Raw genomic sequence first — 13,986 nt, forward strand, 5'->3', positions numbered from 1 at the left:
GTGGGTGGATTGCTTGAGGCCAGGAGATCAAGACCAGCCTGGCCAACATGGTGAAACCCCGTCTCTACAAAAAATACAAAAAAAAAAAAAAAACCAACACACCAAAAACTGGGCATAGTGGCAGGCACCTGTAATCTCCTACTTGGGAGGCTGAGGCAGGAGAATCACTTGAACCCGGGAGGCGGATGTTGTAGTGAGCCCACATCCTGCCACTGCACTCCCCTCCTCCAGCCTGGGTGACAGAGTGAGACTGTGTTAAAAAAATTTTTTTCCTGTTACTAGCATATTTTTGTTGTTGTTGTTCAGTTCAAAATATTTTATAATTTCCTTTGAGAATTCCTATCTATGAATTTGCCTTTCCAGCCATCCAGAGAATTTGTCATCTGTTCCATATCTTTTTGTTCTTGGTTGTTATCAAGTACTAAATTAAAATAGAATTCATCTCGTGAAGGATCATAATAGCTTCATTTGTTATGAATAATGTGATATTCATTTACATTGATCTATTAAGGATAATACAGCCACTGTATATTGAGTGCTTATTATATTCTAGGCACTACATTGATCACTTTACATGGTCTTATTTTATTAAATTCTCTAACCCTTTCAGTAGGTACTCTTATTGGTTCAATTAACAATTGTGAGGCAATTGACACATATTTTAAGTGATTTGTCCATAGTCACTTGGCCAGTAAATGGTAGAGATGGGATGGAATGTAGACTTGATTCCAAACCCCCTTAACCATTTTACTACATTTCCTCTAGTTATTTCACTTCTTGCCTTCTCATAAAAATTGTTAGCTTTTTGAGGGCAGATACTGTGTCCTACTTATACTTATCTTCTTTTCCCTACAATACCTGCAACAATGTTAGGCACACAGTAATGGATTGACTAATGTTTGTGGAACTAAATTCAACAAAATTAACTGATCTAGAAGAGAACCAAAACCATGGTGCTTGCCATATTGCCTCAGATTCTTACCAGCTAAGCAGACTCAGTGTAGCATCCTATACAAAACCAAAAAAGCTTATAGGAAATATTTGTGTCAGTAATAACGGCTATCTTGTGTTCTTTTGTGGTGATCAGTCAGATGTGGCCACAAGAGTAGACAGAGGAGAGGGTAAGGAAAAAACAAAGTTTATTATATTCACTGGTCCTAGAGACAAGAGGCCCAGGATACTAGGCAAGGCCACTTGGGAAAGACATTAGGGTGGTCAGGAGGCAGGAGATAGGAGCAAGGAGGAAGTTTTAGGCTACTGCCTTTATTGGGGTTTCCACAGAAAAAGCAGGGCAGGGCAGGACAGGGTGAATAGTTAAGGATTGGCTAGTTTGAATAGTTTCAGCAGGCCTCTAAGCTGTAGGGCTGCACCCTAGTTATCTGGTGTCTGGCCCTGGGGCAATTAAGGAAGAGGAATATAGCCTCCTGGGGTATAAGGGGCAGATAGAGGAGGTCTGGCTTTGGATTGGTTAGTTTGCATATCAAAGGCATGTTTCTGGGTGAGTACTTGCTGTCTCTAAGAATTGGCTGGAGGATGGGGGTCGGGGTGGGGGCAGGCTGTCTCTAGCCAGAAAGGTTTTTAAAGATATCAAAATATCACAATATACAGAAAATAAAATATATGCTGCATATCAAGCAATTCAACTTTTGCTTGTAATATCATGACTTTTCTTTGCTTCTTGGGAGAGCACTTCCAGCATGACTGGTGGCACTTCATCTGGATCCCCTGGTGTTATTCAGGGGTTACAGTATCACACTAAACAGGATGGAAAACATGAGGGAAGGGTCGACCCTTGAACAACATGGATTTGAGCTATGCAGGTCCACTTAGAAGCAGATTTTTTCAATAAATATATTGGAAAAAGGTTTGGGGATTTTTGACAATTTGAAAAAATTTGCAGGCAAGTCTTATAGCCTAGAAGTATTGAAAAAGATTAAGAAAAGGTTAAGTATGTCATGAATGAATAAATACATGTAGACACTAGTGTATTTTATAGTTTACTACTCTAAAATATACACAATCTATTACAAAAAGTTAAAATTTATCAAAGCTTATGTACACAAACACTTATAGACTGTACATTGTGCCATCGTAATTGAGAGATGTAAACAGATATAAAGATGCACTATTAAAACATAACTGCATAAAATTAGCTGTAGTACATACTGTACTCCTGTAATAATTTTATAGCTGCCTCTTGCAGTGAGCTCAGGTGTTGTGAGTATCCCTTAGAATGCCCTGTGCCCCTGATCATCTCCGAATGGGCTGTTCTTTCTCCAGTAAATGGTTGATCCCAATAAAAAAGTGATCCTTGTGGTTCTCGCATTTTTCATGGTGTTTAGTGCAATACCATAAATGTTTAATAACACCAGAGGACCCATACAAAGTGCACTAGTCATGCTGAAGTGCTCCCAAGAAGCAGAGAAAAGTTAAGACATTACAAGGAAAAGTTGAATTGCTTGATATGCACCATAGATTGAGGACTGCAGCTGCAGTTACCCACTATTTTAGACGACGATTCATCTTGTGAACAGATGATGCAAACTTATGGTATTGATAAATGTAGTACAGTACTCTAAATGTATTTTCTCTTCCTCATGACTTTCTTAATATTTTCTCTTCTCTGTAAGAATACAATATATAATACATATAACATACAAAATTTGTGTTAATTGATCTCAGTAAAGCTTCTGGTCAACAGTAAGCTATTGGTAGTTAACTTTAGAGGAGTTAAAAGTTATAGGCAGATTTTAGACTGCTCAGGAAGTCAGTGCCCCTAACCTCCACATTGTTCAAAGATCAACTGTATATACAATACAATGACCAATACTCTGAGCTGGTAAGGAGGTTTATAAGTATGACTAACCAAATATAAGTCTGCCCCAAGCTCTGCTTTTTGGTTCTGGCCTTCAGTCTGTCCATCTGCTTTCTCTGGACCTCCTTCTCATACTTTGAATTTTTTAAGTAGTTTGTCTCTCATATGATTTTTTTTCTATTCCTTTTTCCCTTCCTGTCCTTCCTTCACTCCTTTCCCTCCCACCTCCCTCCCTCCCTTCCTCTCTCCCTTCCTTCCTTCCTTCCATCCATCCATCCATCCATCCATCCATCCATCTATCCATCTTGAGGCTTTAGGTGAGTTCTTCACCATTTATTTAACAAATGTTTTATATGAGTCTTACTATATGCCATGCACATTTTAATGCATTTTTTAAATATAATTCCCATAACAATCCTATGAGTTGGGTACTATTATGGTTCCTATTGTACAGATGAGGGAACTCCCTCACAGGACTTTCTAGTGGCCCTATAGCCATTTACCACACCCATTACAAATTTTTGTGGCAGGCTGGAGGGGGGTATAAAGTTAAAACAAAGGCCTCTGCTTCTGAGTTGGTCAGTCATTTACCTGTAGAGCTGTGCTTTGTCGGTAAAGGGCAATGTAGTTGTGTGATCAGGATAGTTGCCACAGAACACACAAGGGGTTTAGGCATGACCTTCCTTGCCCCATTGGCACGCAAGAACTTTTTCCTTCCTGGCCTGCAGTCTGATACATACACACATAGAAACACAGACACACACACACACACACAGAGAGAGAGAGAGAGAGAGAGAGAGAACATATGTAACATTCATGCCATGGATTTAAAGCAGAGTACAATGGCAAAAATACAAGCTTGAAACTTGGCGACATCTGAGCGTGACTTCAGCCTCTGCCACTTATTGTCTGTTTGATCTTGGGCAGATCACTTAATCACTTGGAGCTTTGGTTTTCTCCACTATGAAATGAAGAAGATGATGGTGGTTATAATAAAAACTCTGATGACTGAATGAGATGATATATTTGAATCCTTAGCCCAGTGATTTGCACATAGAAATGTTCAATACATGTTAGAAATGTTTGTGATTATTAATATGCAAGGCTTCTTTATGTATTAAAGATAATTCACCCTCTAGCATATATATAGCTTGTATAAACTGAATTTTGAGAACCCAGAGCAATGCTTGTCTTTATCTAGGGACTTAACTGTTTTGGATCTTGATGTTAGTTTTATTTTCATCTTTGGCCGTCCGTAGGTCCTGATCAGTTCCATCAACCTCAAGATTTAACTTTTGGTGTCCAAATGTCTAATTGGCCCTGTGCAAATGCTGACATTTCTTTTGAGGTCCATGGCAAAGCCTGGCACCAGAATCCAGCTTTTTTTTTTTTTTTTTTTTTTTTTTGAGATGCAGTCTTGCTTTGTCACCCAGGCTGGAGTGCAATGGCATGATCTTGGCTCACTGCAACCTCTGCCTCCCAGGTTCAAGTGATTCTCCTGCCTCAGCCTCCTGAGTAGCTGGGACTACAGACGCCTGCCACCATGCCCAGCTAATTTTTGTATTTTTAGTAGAGACGGGGTTTCGCCATGTTGGCCAGGCTGGTCTTGGACTCCTGACCTCAAGTGATCCTCCCGCCTCAGCCTCCCAAAGTGCTGGGATTACAGGTGTGAGTCACCACGCCCAGCCCAGAATCCAGCTTTCATCTGGACTGTTGATGTGATTTTTTTTTTCCCTCTCCCAGAGTGAGTCTTTATGTTGTGGCTGTCACATAGGAGGGCCCAGGGGCAGGGTTAAGCCAGATTCTACTTCACTGAAGGCCTGGAATGGCGGTTAATAGCTCCTGCTATAGACAGTGAGGCTTGAGCCAGATTTTTTAGTACGCCATTTGTCAGACACGGGGTGCCACCTTGAATGACACTGCTGAAAAAGGGTTGTGGTAACCTGGCCAGCCCCAGGGAGGTTGGAGTGACATTGCGTTGGTGTGCCTCTTCCCTTTTATGGACCAGGCCAAGCCCTATTAACCTGAAGGAGTGTGATGGCCTTGTGTAGCCAAACAGCCTTTTCCACTTTAGTCATCCTTTGAAATCTTATTAAGCCAGGGGCAGGGAAGGAAGAAGGAGGCAGAGAGACTCTTGAAACTAAAAGGAAGGAAAGAGGAACATTCTAACCTTCCACCTGAGGTCATACTTTGGCAGGAGGAAGGGACCAGGGAATTTTATACAAGGCAGCAAGAGAGATATAAGAGTTTGGGGTCTGGAGTCAGATAAACCTGGTTTTGAATTCTGACTCTACTCTCTTATGTGTGGTGTTGACCAGATCACCTCACTTCTCTGAAACTCGTTTCCTTATCAACAAAATGGGAAAAGTAATTGTACCTATCTCAGAAGATTGGTATAAAAATTAAGCAAGAAAGTTCATGTAAAGCAGTTAATCAGATACTTGCCTGGAATATTATTATTTTTCTTCTGGTTCTTAATTAAGGATGCCTGGAATATATTAAGTGCATACCATCACTATTCGCAAAGTTTTGGTGACAAAGAACAATAGGAAGAAACAGCCTAGGGGAAGTGAAAAGCAGTCTTGGGGTTTCTGTGCCATTCTCCGGGGTCTCCTTGTAACATCTTTCAGTCTGTCTCCCTTCCCTTCTTCCCTTTTTCCCTTCTTCCCTCCCCTCCCCTCCCCTCCCTTCCCCTCCCCAAGTCTTGCTCTGTCGCCCAGGCTGTAGTACAGTAGCATGATCTCGGTTCACTGCAACCTCCGCCTCCTGAGTTCAAGCGATTCTTGTGCCTCAGCCTCCCGAGTAGCCAAGGTTACAGGCGCCTGCCACCATGCCTGGCTAATTTTTGTATTTTTAGTAGAGACGGGGTTTTGCCATATTGTCTAGGGTGGTCTCGAACTCCCGACCTCAGGTGATCTGCCAGCCTCTGCCTCCCAAAGTGCTGGGATTATAGGCATGAGCCACCGCACCCAGCCACATCTCTTAGCGTTACAAACACATCTGTGAGTGCCAAGAGAAGAGCTAAAGTTCTAGGGAGTCTTCAACATGTGGACTGTTTTCCCAGCCAGGGCATAGGAGGTATGCTCTGTGTGTGTGTGTGTGTGTGTGTGTGTGTGTGTGTGTGTGTGTGTGTGTGTGTGTGAGATTGAGATTGACATCAACCCCCATCTAGTGTTGAGGTCTAAGAGGCGTGTTGCCTCAGTGGTGGTTGTCCATGACCCATCAAATCAACGTTTCTTCAAGAGGAACAGACTGTCATTCTTTTCATCTCTCTTAGTAGTAAAGAACCATTTGCCTTTAATAATGAAGGAAGCTACTTAAATCCATCCCCAGAGCCCTCACAAGCAGGGTTTGTTCCTGAGTTAATTGTGCTTGACTTATGAAGGGTTTCTAATATGTATGTATTTTAACAAGTCTGGCATTGGGATTGGGAAACAGTATCATTAACCAGTGCTGGAGACCAGTGGTTTTCTTCTTCTTTTTTCTTTTTTGTTTTGCTTTTAAGTCACAGAGCCCAATATGTAAATGAAAGCCTGGAAGGCTGCCCACTTTTGCTCCTGAGGGCATTTCTAAGAAAGTGGGGAAATATAGTTTGCAAAACACTGCAGTTGGCTTCCTGGGTTGTAGCAATCTTTTTCTGTCTAGGTCTCTGTTTGGGGAAAAGGATTATACATGACAGTGTAAATAAGCAGCCATGTTATAATAAATAGGTTTCTACTGTAATAACAGAACACTTACCTCCCGCAGTTCCCCTTTTCTAATGCCGCCCAAGCTGTAGCAGTTGAAGCCGTTGATTGGGACTGACTGAATGTTTAGGGAACACAGAGCTCATTATTTAATAAAGTGTTGTAACCAAAGTATGTTCAGGAAGTGTTCAGGGGATTCTGAGCCAGTGATGGTGCTCTTCAGAACATTTCAGTTAATACAAAATATGCCACTATTAATTCATTTTGTGCAAACTCCAGTGCCATTTTCCACAGAGAGCAACTTGTATACATAGTTCTCTTCCATATGCCATGGCTTAACCTGACGTGTCTTTTTTCTCCCTTTGTATCAGGGTCTGAGTATGACCTGAACTTTATCTTTCTCCCCCTCTAGGCTACAGATGCACATGTTGAATGGAGCTCTTCTGGCATTGCTGTTTCCTGTGGTAAACACTCGGCTGGTAAGTAGCCTCTTCTAGGAATGTAACAGCAACATCCAAAGCAGTACTTGCCTATATGCCCATGTGATTTTAAAAATATACATATAGCTGGCCAGGCACGGTGGCTCACACCTGTAATCCCAGCACTTTGGGAGGCCGAGGCGGGTGGATCACTTGAGGTCAGGAGTTTGAGACCAGTCTGGCCGACATGGTGAAGCCCCATCTCTACTAATAATACAAAAATTAGCCAAGCATGGTGGTATTTGCCTGCAATCCCAGCTACTCAGGAGGCTAAGGCAGAAGAATCGCTTGAACCTGGGTGGCAGAGGTTGCAGTGAGTCAACATTGTGCCACTGCACTCCAGCCTGGGCGACAGAGCGAGACTCGGCCTCAAAACAATAAAAAAATAAAATAACCAGGGCAGACCAAAGCCTATACAAACTCTTGGAGAGGTTTAATGGAAAGAAAGCAGCTTTCAGGTGTTCTAAGGGCCTCTCGTTAGATTCAGCCACATTGGCCTTGAATAATTTGCTGTGGGAGCCTCATAACCTGTCCACTTCTCCAAGGACTTCCTAGGGCAAGAATTAGATTCCTTCCCCATCCACCCAAACCCATGGGCCAGTCTGGACCAAACAGCCCCTCATGGCTAGCAGGGAGAATCCCATGGTCGCAGCGGGCTGGGTGATAAACCAGCCCAGAAAGAAGCAGGAGCTACGAGCCATGTCCTCAGACTCCCAAATGTGAGACTGTGGAGGCATTAGCAGGTCACATTGAGAAGCTCAGAAAAAGAAATCACTTGTAAAATTATTACTACTGCTTTCTGACTTAAATTTGCCTTAAACATTAAGATCATAGTTTAAATCTTTAATTGATAATCATTTTTGGATAGCATTTTACAGTGTACAAGGTTTTTCGCATAGCAGTGTTTGAGGTAGACAGGGCAAGAATTATGGCCTCTTGTTTTACAGAGGAAGAAAATTTTACTCAGGGAGTAAAATTCCAAGTGGCAGTTAGGATTGGAGCCTAAGCCTCTTGATCCTAAAACCACAGCTATGCTTTGCTCCCTCTCCACAAATATTCCTGTCATCTCCTCCCCACAAATATTCATGTATACCTTTATGATAGTTACAATTTTCAAGATGCATGTCATATATCAGTAGAAATTATAGAGAAAACATTCATCTAAAGCAGCGATTTTGAACCCTAGTATGTTCCAGGCTCACCTAATTAGCTTGATTTAATCATTTCACAATGCAAACATATATCAAAACATCATACTGTACGTACCTTATAAGTACCCACAATTATTTGTCAGTTAAAAATAAAATTAAAAACAAACACTGATGCCCTGCCCCACCCTTGGAGAGGATGAGTTCATGATCTGTGATAAAGCCTGAGCATTGTGTTTTAAAAAGTTCCCCAGGTGATTCTAGCATGGAGTGGGAGTTGAGAACCACTGATTTCATGCAATGATTCTGAAACGTAATGTTCATAGCAATCAACTGAAGGGCTTGTTAAACATGAGGCTTGTCAGGCCCCATCCCCAGAGGGTCTGATTGAGAGAGTCTGCAAGTAATGGCAGGGACTGAATGTTTGTAACAAGTCCCCAAGTGATGCCAATGCAGGGGTCCTTAGACCATTCTTGGAGAATCACTGTCCCAGGTGTTCGTAACTCACAGTTACTCCAAGTGTGTAACTCAAAGTGTGGTCCTAGGATCAGCATCACATGGGTGTTGCTTGTTAGACATGCAGAATTTCAGGGGCCACCTGCAGACCACCTGCATCAGAATGCGCATTTTAACAGGACTCCCAAGGTAGCTTATATGGACTAGACCTTTTCTGCCAAGGACCCCAAAGCATCTTACAGATAAAGCATTTGAGCTCTTGATGGAGGGGAACATCTGTGTTGGGGAGGGCAGGGGGCACAGCCTCTGTCTTAATAGTCAGGGTGCACTTGGTTCAACATTCCCCTGTGAGCTGGGATCAGTAGGCACAGGCCGCTGACACAGGCACTGTTGCCCTGCCTTCTACATCTCCCACAGTCTGTGACTTGCCTGACTTCACCTGGTGAAGTGTAGAATCAGAACTCCTGACTTGGTCTCAGAGTTAGATGGGATAATTCCAAAGAATGGTAAAAATAAACCAAATTGGGAAACTTAACAAAAAACGGTGAATTTCCCATACCACAGCATAAGTCCTTCCTGCCTCAGGGTTGTGGAACAGGGTTGGAGCAGAAGTTACTTCCTGCTTGTGGAGGTAACCTGCTAGGGCAGAAAAGTAGATCCAATGCTGTCTTATCATCTCTCTGCTCCCCCTTGTACCTGTTTTCTCAGGAGACTGAGAAGTCAGGCAGATAGAGAGCTGCTTTCTCAAATTTCAGCAGCTCTATCAGATCCCAGAAAAGGAAGGTGCATCAGAAAATCTCCCCCTGGGCTAATAGAGTTAGTGATCCTGAATTGGGGTGTTTCCAGCCCACAACTCTGGCCAAACAGCACCTGCAGAGGTGGATAGATATAGTTCCTCTAGACAGGCCACCTTCAGCTCTCTTTCTAGTAGGACCCTTCCCCCAATGAAAACCAAATAACCTTCTTCTTGCAAAGCCATTGAACATAAACAGAAATTTTGATTCTCATTGTAGAAGCATGAGAATGAAGGCCCCAAAATGCTCCATTACATACCTGAAATCAGTTAGAAAGCTGGTGGTGAAGTTTTCATTCAGTCAATATTGTTACACAAAAGGTACATATCTCCCTGGGTCTGCTGAAGTAGCCTTAGTCCCTTTATCAATAACAGTAGCGGTTGCTGGGTGCAGTGGCTCACACCTGTGGTCCCAGCTACTCAGGAGGCTGAGATGGGAGTATCACTTGAGGCCAGGAGTTTGAGACCAACCTGAGCAACACAGTGAGAACTCATTTCTAAAAAAAAATTTAAAAATCAGCTGAGCCTGGTGGCTCACACCTGTAATCCCAGCACTTTGGGAGGTGGAGGCAAGCAGATCATGAGGTCAGGAGATCGAGGGCAGCATGATGAAACCCCTTGTGTACTAAAAATACAAAAATTAGCTGGGCGTGGTGGCATATGCCTGTAATCCCAGCTACTTGGGAGGCTGAGGCAGGAGAATCACTTGAACCCAGGAGGTGGAGATTGCAGTGAGCCGAGATCACGCCACTGCACTCCAGCATGGCAACAGAGTGAGACTCCGCCTCCAAATAAATAAACAAATAAATAGAAATTAACTGGGCATGGTGGTGCAAGCCTGTAGTCCAGGCTGCTTGAGACTTCCGCCCTCCCTTCTGAGGTGGGAGGATCGCTTTATCCTAGGAGTTCAAGGCTGTAGTGATTTATGATCATGCCATTGCACACCAGCCTAGGCAACAGAGTGAGACTCCATCTCTAAAAAAATAAAAAGTAACAGTAGCAGCACTATCAGCTGCTGATTCTTGAGTGCTTACTATGTGCCACTGTTCTAAGTGCTTTACATGGCTTAGATTTATTTAATCGTTGCAATAAACTTATGAGGCAAGGTACTGTTATTCCCAAGATCACAGTGCGCCAGCAAGGTTAGTTTCTTCTGAGGCCTCTCTTTGGTTTGCAGATGGCCACCCTCATGCTGCCTCTTCACTTGGTCCTTTCTCTACGCACACATCCCTAGTGTCTCTTGTTTAGCCAAATTTCCTCTTATAAGGACACACATCTGATTGCATAGAGCCCACTGTAATGGCCTCCTTTGAACCTAATCACCTCTTTGAAGGCCTTTCTGCAGATATTGTACAGTCACATTCTGAAGTACTGAGAGTTAGGGCTCCAACATATGAATTTTGGGGGGACACAATTCAGCTCATAGCACCCATACTACCCTACATAGAAACCATTGTTTCTTCCCCTCACCCTGCTTTCCTTCCTCCCTCCCTCCCCTCTGCCTTTCCTTCCTCCTTCCTTTTCCCCCATCTCATAGCAGATGTGCTGGTGTATCTGTTACATTAACAGCTAATACTTTCCAAATAAATGTGAGGCTGTAGTCAACTAACTTATCAAAAATGTTCAAGTAACCTCTCCTGACATTGAAACTTCTTTGTTGGGCTGTCTCTTAACTAGTGATTCCAGCCAATCTGGTCAATCTTTGTGCTCTTTTTCTAAAGTGATGCTTAGAAAAGCTGGGAATGTCTCCATTTGCCTATGTATTTGCAATTGGTTTAGGTCTGGTTCTTTTAGATGGTTGGGATCCCTCTTGGACTACTCTGGCTTTAGGGCTTTTTGCCTTGCAGCCCCTTAGTTGAGCTCAGATTGACTTAACATGAGACACATGAGGATTGGCAACTCTTTCTTAAACCTGATGATCCAATTAGGTTGGAAGCCAGCTTTTGACTTTTGCCCTTCCTTCTTGGCCCTTTATCTTTTTAATTATTTTATTTTTTTGCTCATTAGCAGTAATGAGGAAGCAAGAAAAATAAAATGAACTGATTAGTGTGTGTACTGGTACCATAGACATACATATACTCACATACACAAAGACAGAGTGACAGGGCATTGGAAGTAGTTGTGACAGTCAGCTAAAGGATTTGGGGCCCTCAGTGAATTTCCATGTGTTCTACTCTGCCCTGTGACTTACTGGCACTGGGATTTGCAAATCAGCTAGAGAATGCCTAGGCTTCAGTTTCTCTGAGTTCTCCATCTTTAAAGCTGAACCCTAAAAGAAGGACTGTGTATTCCAGTGGCCCACATTACAAGTAAGTGCTCTTTACACCTAGGATTCTGGAAAAAGGTCTTTTTCTAGATTCAGATGAATTATATTAAAGGGCAATTTCCAGTGATATGCCCTTTTGTTTCTTGGAGTGAAGGAGGGGAAGTACATGATGAACCTATTGATTATTAGATTAGCAGGGAGCTCAAAGCTTGTCTGATGTCATCTTATCTTCCAGAGGGTAAATTTAGGAGGATAAATGACGAGTTTCAGTAGTCAAGGTGGGTGTCCCCAGAACCCATATCTCTTGACTGAGACTTCAGAATTATTTTTCTATTCCATGAATGAAATTCAGGGAGAGTTTGTGTGCTGGTGATAGAGTCTCTTCCTTGATAAATGCACAAACACACAATTTTGCAGACAATTTCAGGAGGGACACAGACTACAACTTCCTCTCCTAGCCCCTCTCCCCTCTGTAAGCCCACCTATGGATCCCATGTTAATGTCTTCCTGCCTAGGCTACAAATAGTTCATAGTTTAGGGAATAGATGTGCTGTCTAGTGTGTGAGTTCCTTGTTATAGCCACTGGCCATTTGTCCTGATGGTGATACTGGGTTCCTTATCTATACCCGTGACTTTGCAAAGAATATCATCCAATCCAGGATAAACCACTTTCAGGAAATTAAAGCCAAGAAGTGGAAGCTAAGTAGGGTGTCCATGGAACCTGGTTACAGATTAGATTTTCAGTTACAGTACTCACGTGCAAAGCTAGTGATCTGGCCCTGAAATGAGACACTGGGCCCATGCTGCAACTTCAGCGCTCTGCTTTTCACCCTCTAACCCCCATGAGAGTTTCTTCTGAATGCAGAATGTTGTTAGCAAGGGAGACTGGATACAGAAAAGAAAGTGAAGATACTATATCAGCCCTCTTCCCAGACCAAAAACTCTAGCCTGGCCTGCATTTGTGTTTGTACCCATCTGTCTTCTACTAGGAGAAGCATGATAATTATTCTTTTCATCAAGCTCCTTTCTTCTTCAAGGCCTAAAGCCTCAAGTACATTATTATCTTATTATCAAACTTGCCCATTATTATATATCCATGTTGATCTATTATATTAGTTCCTTTTTACCCCCTTTACTACCACTCTCCTTTTGCCCAGTTCTTTCTGCTCTGTTGGATGGGATGGTTCTTTTGAGTATTCCTAACTTTCAGACTGAGTGGAAGAAGATAGTAATGATTCTGTCATTACTGGGGTGTCTAGCTTCCATTCACAAACACTATATTGATGTTCTTGGGATGCAGCTTTTCCACTGACACACCTTGTACCCATGTGTGCTGCTGGAAAAACCTTGTTGTCACCAATGCAGATAGGCTTGAAAATCTCACTCTTTGCTAATTGGCACATCGAAATGTGCTAGTTGACCTAGAAAAGTTATTTCTGTGACTGGCAAATTGGGCTATTTTAAAAAGTTATAGTTTGGATTTTGGACCTGAACTGAGGACAGAATGTCCCTTTATTATCCTGAGGGTTCTTAAAGCGTACAAAGCTTGGTTTCAAAAGAGGTATTAATTTTCTAAAGAATTGAGTGAGGCACAATAGTGCCTCAACCTTCTGCAAAGGCCAGTATGTTTCTGATCAGATGAATGCATTGTGTCTGAGGATGTGGGGGGTATTGAGATGAGTTTGGGATTCCTGGTGCAAACCAAATTCTAGGGACTATCCTAGAATATGTCAACTTACTAGCTTTATTTTAAGACTAAGCTTTGAGGGTCTTAAATCCTCGATGAATCCAGCCTAGATCACACCAGTCAAACCACAGATTTTTATTGAGCACTTTCCTGTGTTAAGTATCGTGCCATGTGCTGCAGAAGACACAAAAACAACCAGTGTACATTCCTGGTCCTCAAAGAACTTGCAGTTTAGTTAGAAAGATAAAGTATAAATGCCTGAAAAGTTATGGCAATATTAAAGTTGAAAACATGAAAAAGGAAAAATCATGGTTGGGCATGGTGGCTCATACCTGTAATCCCAACATTTTGGGAGGTCAAGGCAGGAGGATTGCTTGAGCCCAGGAGTTTGAGACCAGCCTGAGCAACATATAAGACCCTGTCTTTACAAAAAATAAAAAAATAGCTGGGCGTGGTGGCACATGTTTATAATCCAAGCTACTTGAGACTCAAGGCTGAGGTGGGAAGATGGCTTGAGCCCAGGAGGTCGAGGCGGTGGTGAGCTATGGCCAACACTACTGCACTTCAGTCTGGGTGACAGAGCAAGACCCTGTCACAAATAAAAAAGTAAAAATTACAAGGCATTCAGGCTTGACTGCTAAATTGCAGTTGCTCTA

At 42.6% G+C, this 13,986-nt stretch overlaps 1 protein-coding gene across 10 annotated transcripts in view; it reads left to right on the forward strand.

The window, feature by feature from the left end:
* The window catches only part of TMEM164 (transmembrane protein 164), a 181,267-nt gene that overhangs the window by 99,201 nt on the left and 68,080 nt on the right, over positions 1-13,986 (forward strand). For all 10 annotated transcript variants that reach the window (XR_010154924.1, XM_016942933.3, XM_016942937.4 and 7 more), the window contains one exon: positions 6,914-6,980. Coding sequence is in view for 9 of the 10 variants with exons in the window: in XM_016942933.3 (XP_016798422.1) it covers positions 6,914-6,980 (67 nt within the window). In the remaining variant the exon portion in view is untranslated. The remainder of the gene's footprint in view (positions 1-6,913; positions 6,981-13,986) is intronic.

Source organism: Pan troglodytes, chromosome X, assembly GCF_028858775.2.
Source record: "Pan troglodytes isolate AG18354 chromosome X, NHGRI_mPanTro3-v2.0_pri, whole genome shotgun sequence".
In the NCBI taxonomy this organism is placed as follows: Eukaryota; Metazoa; Chordata; class Mammalia; order Primates; family Hominidae; genus Pan; species Pan troglodytes.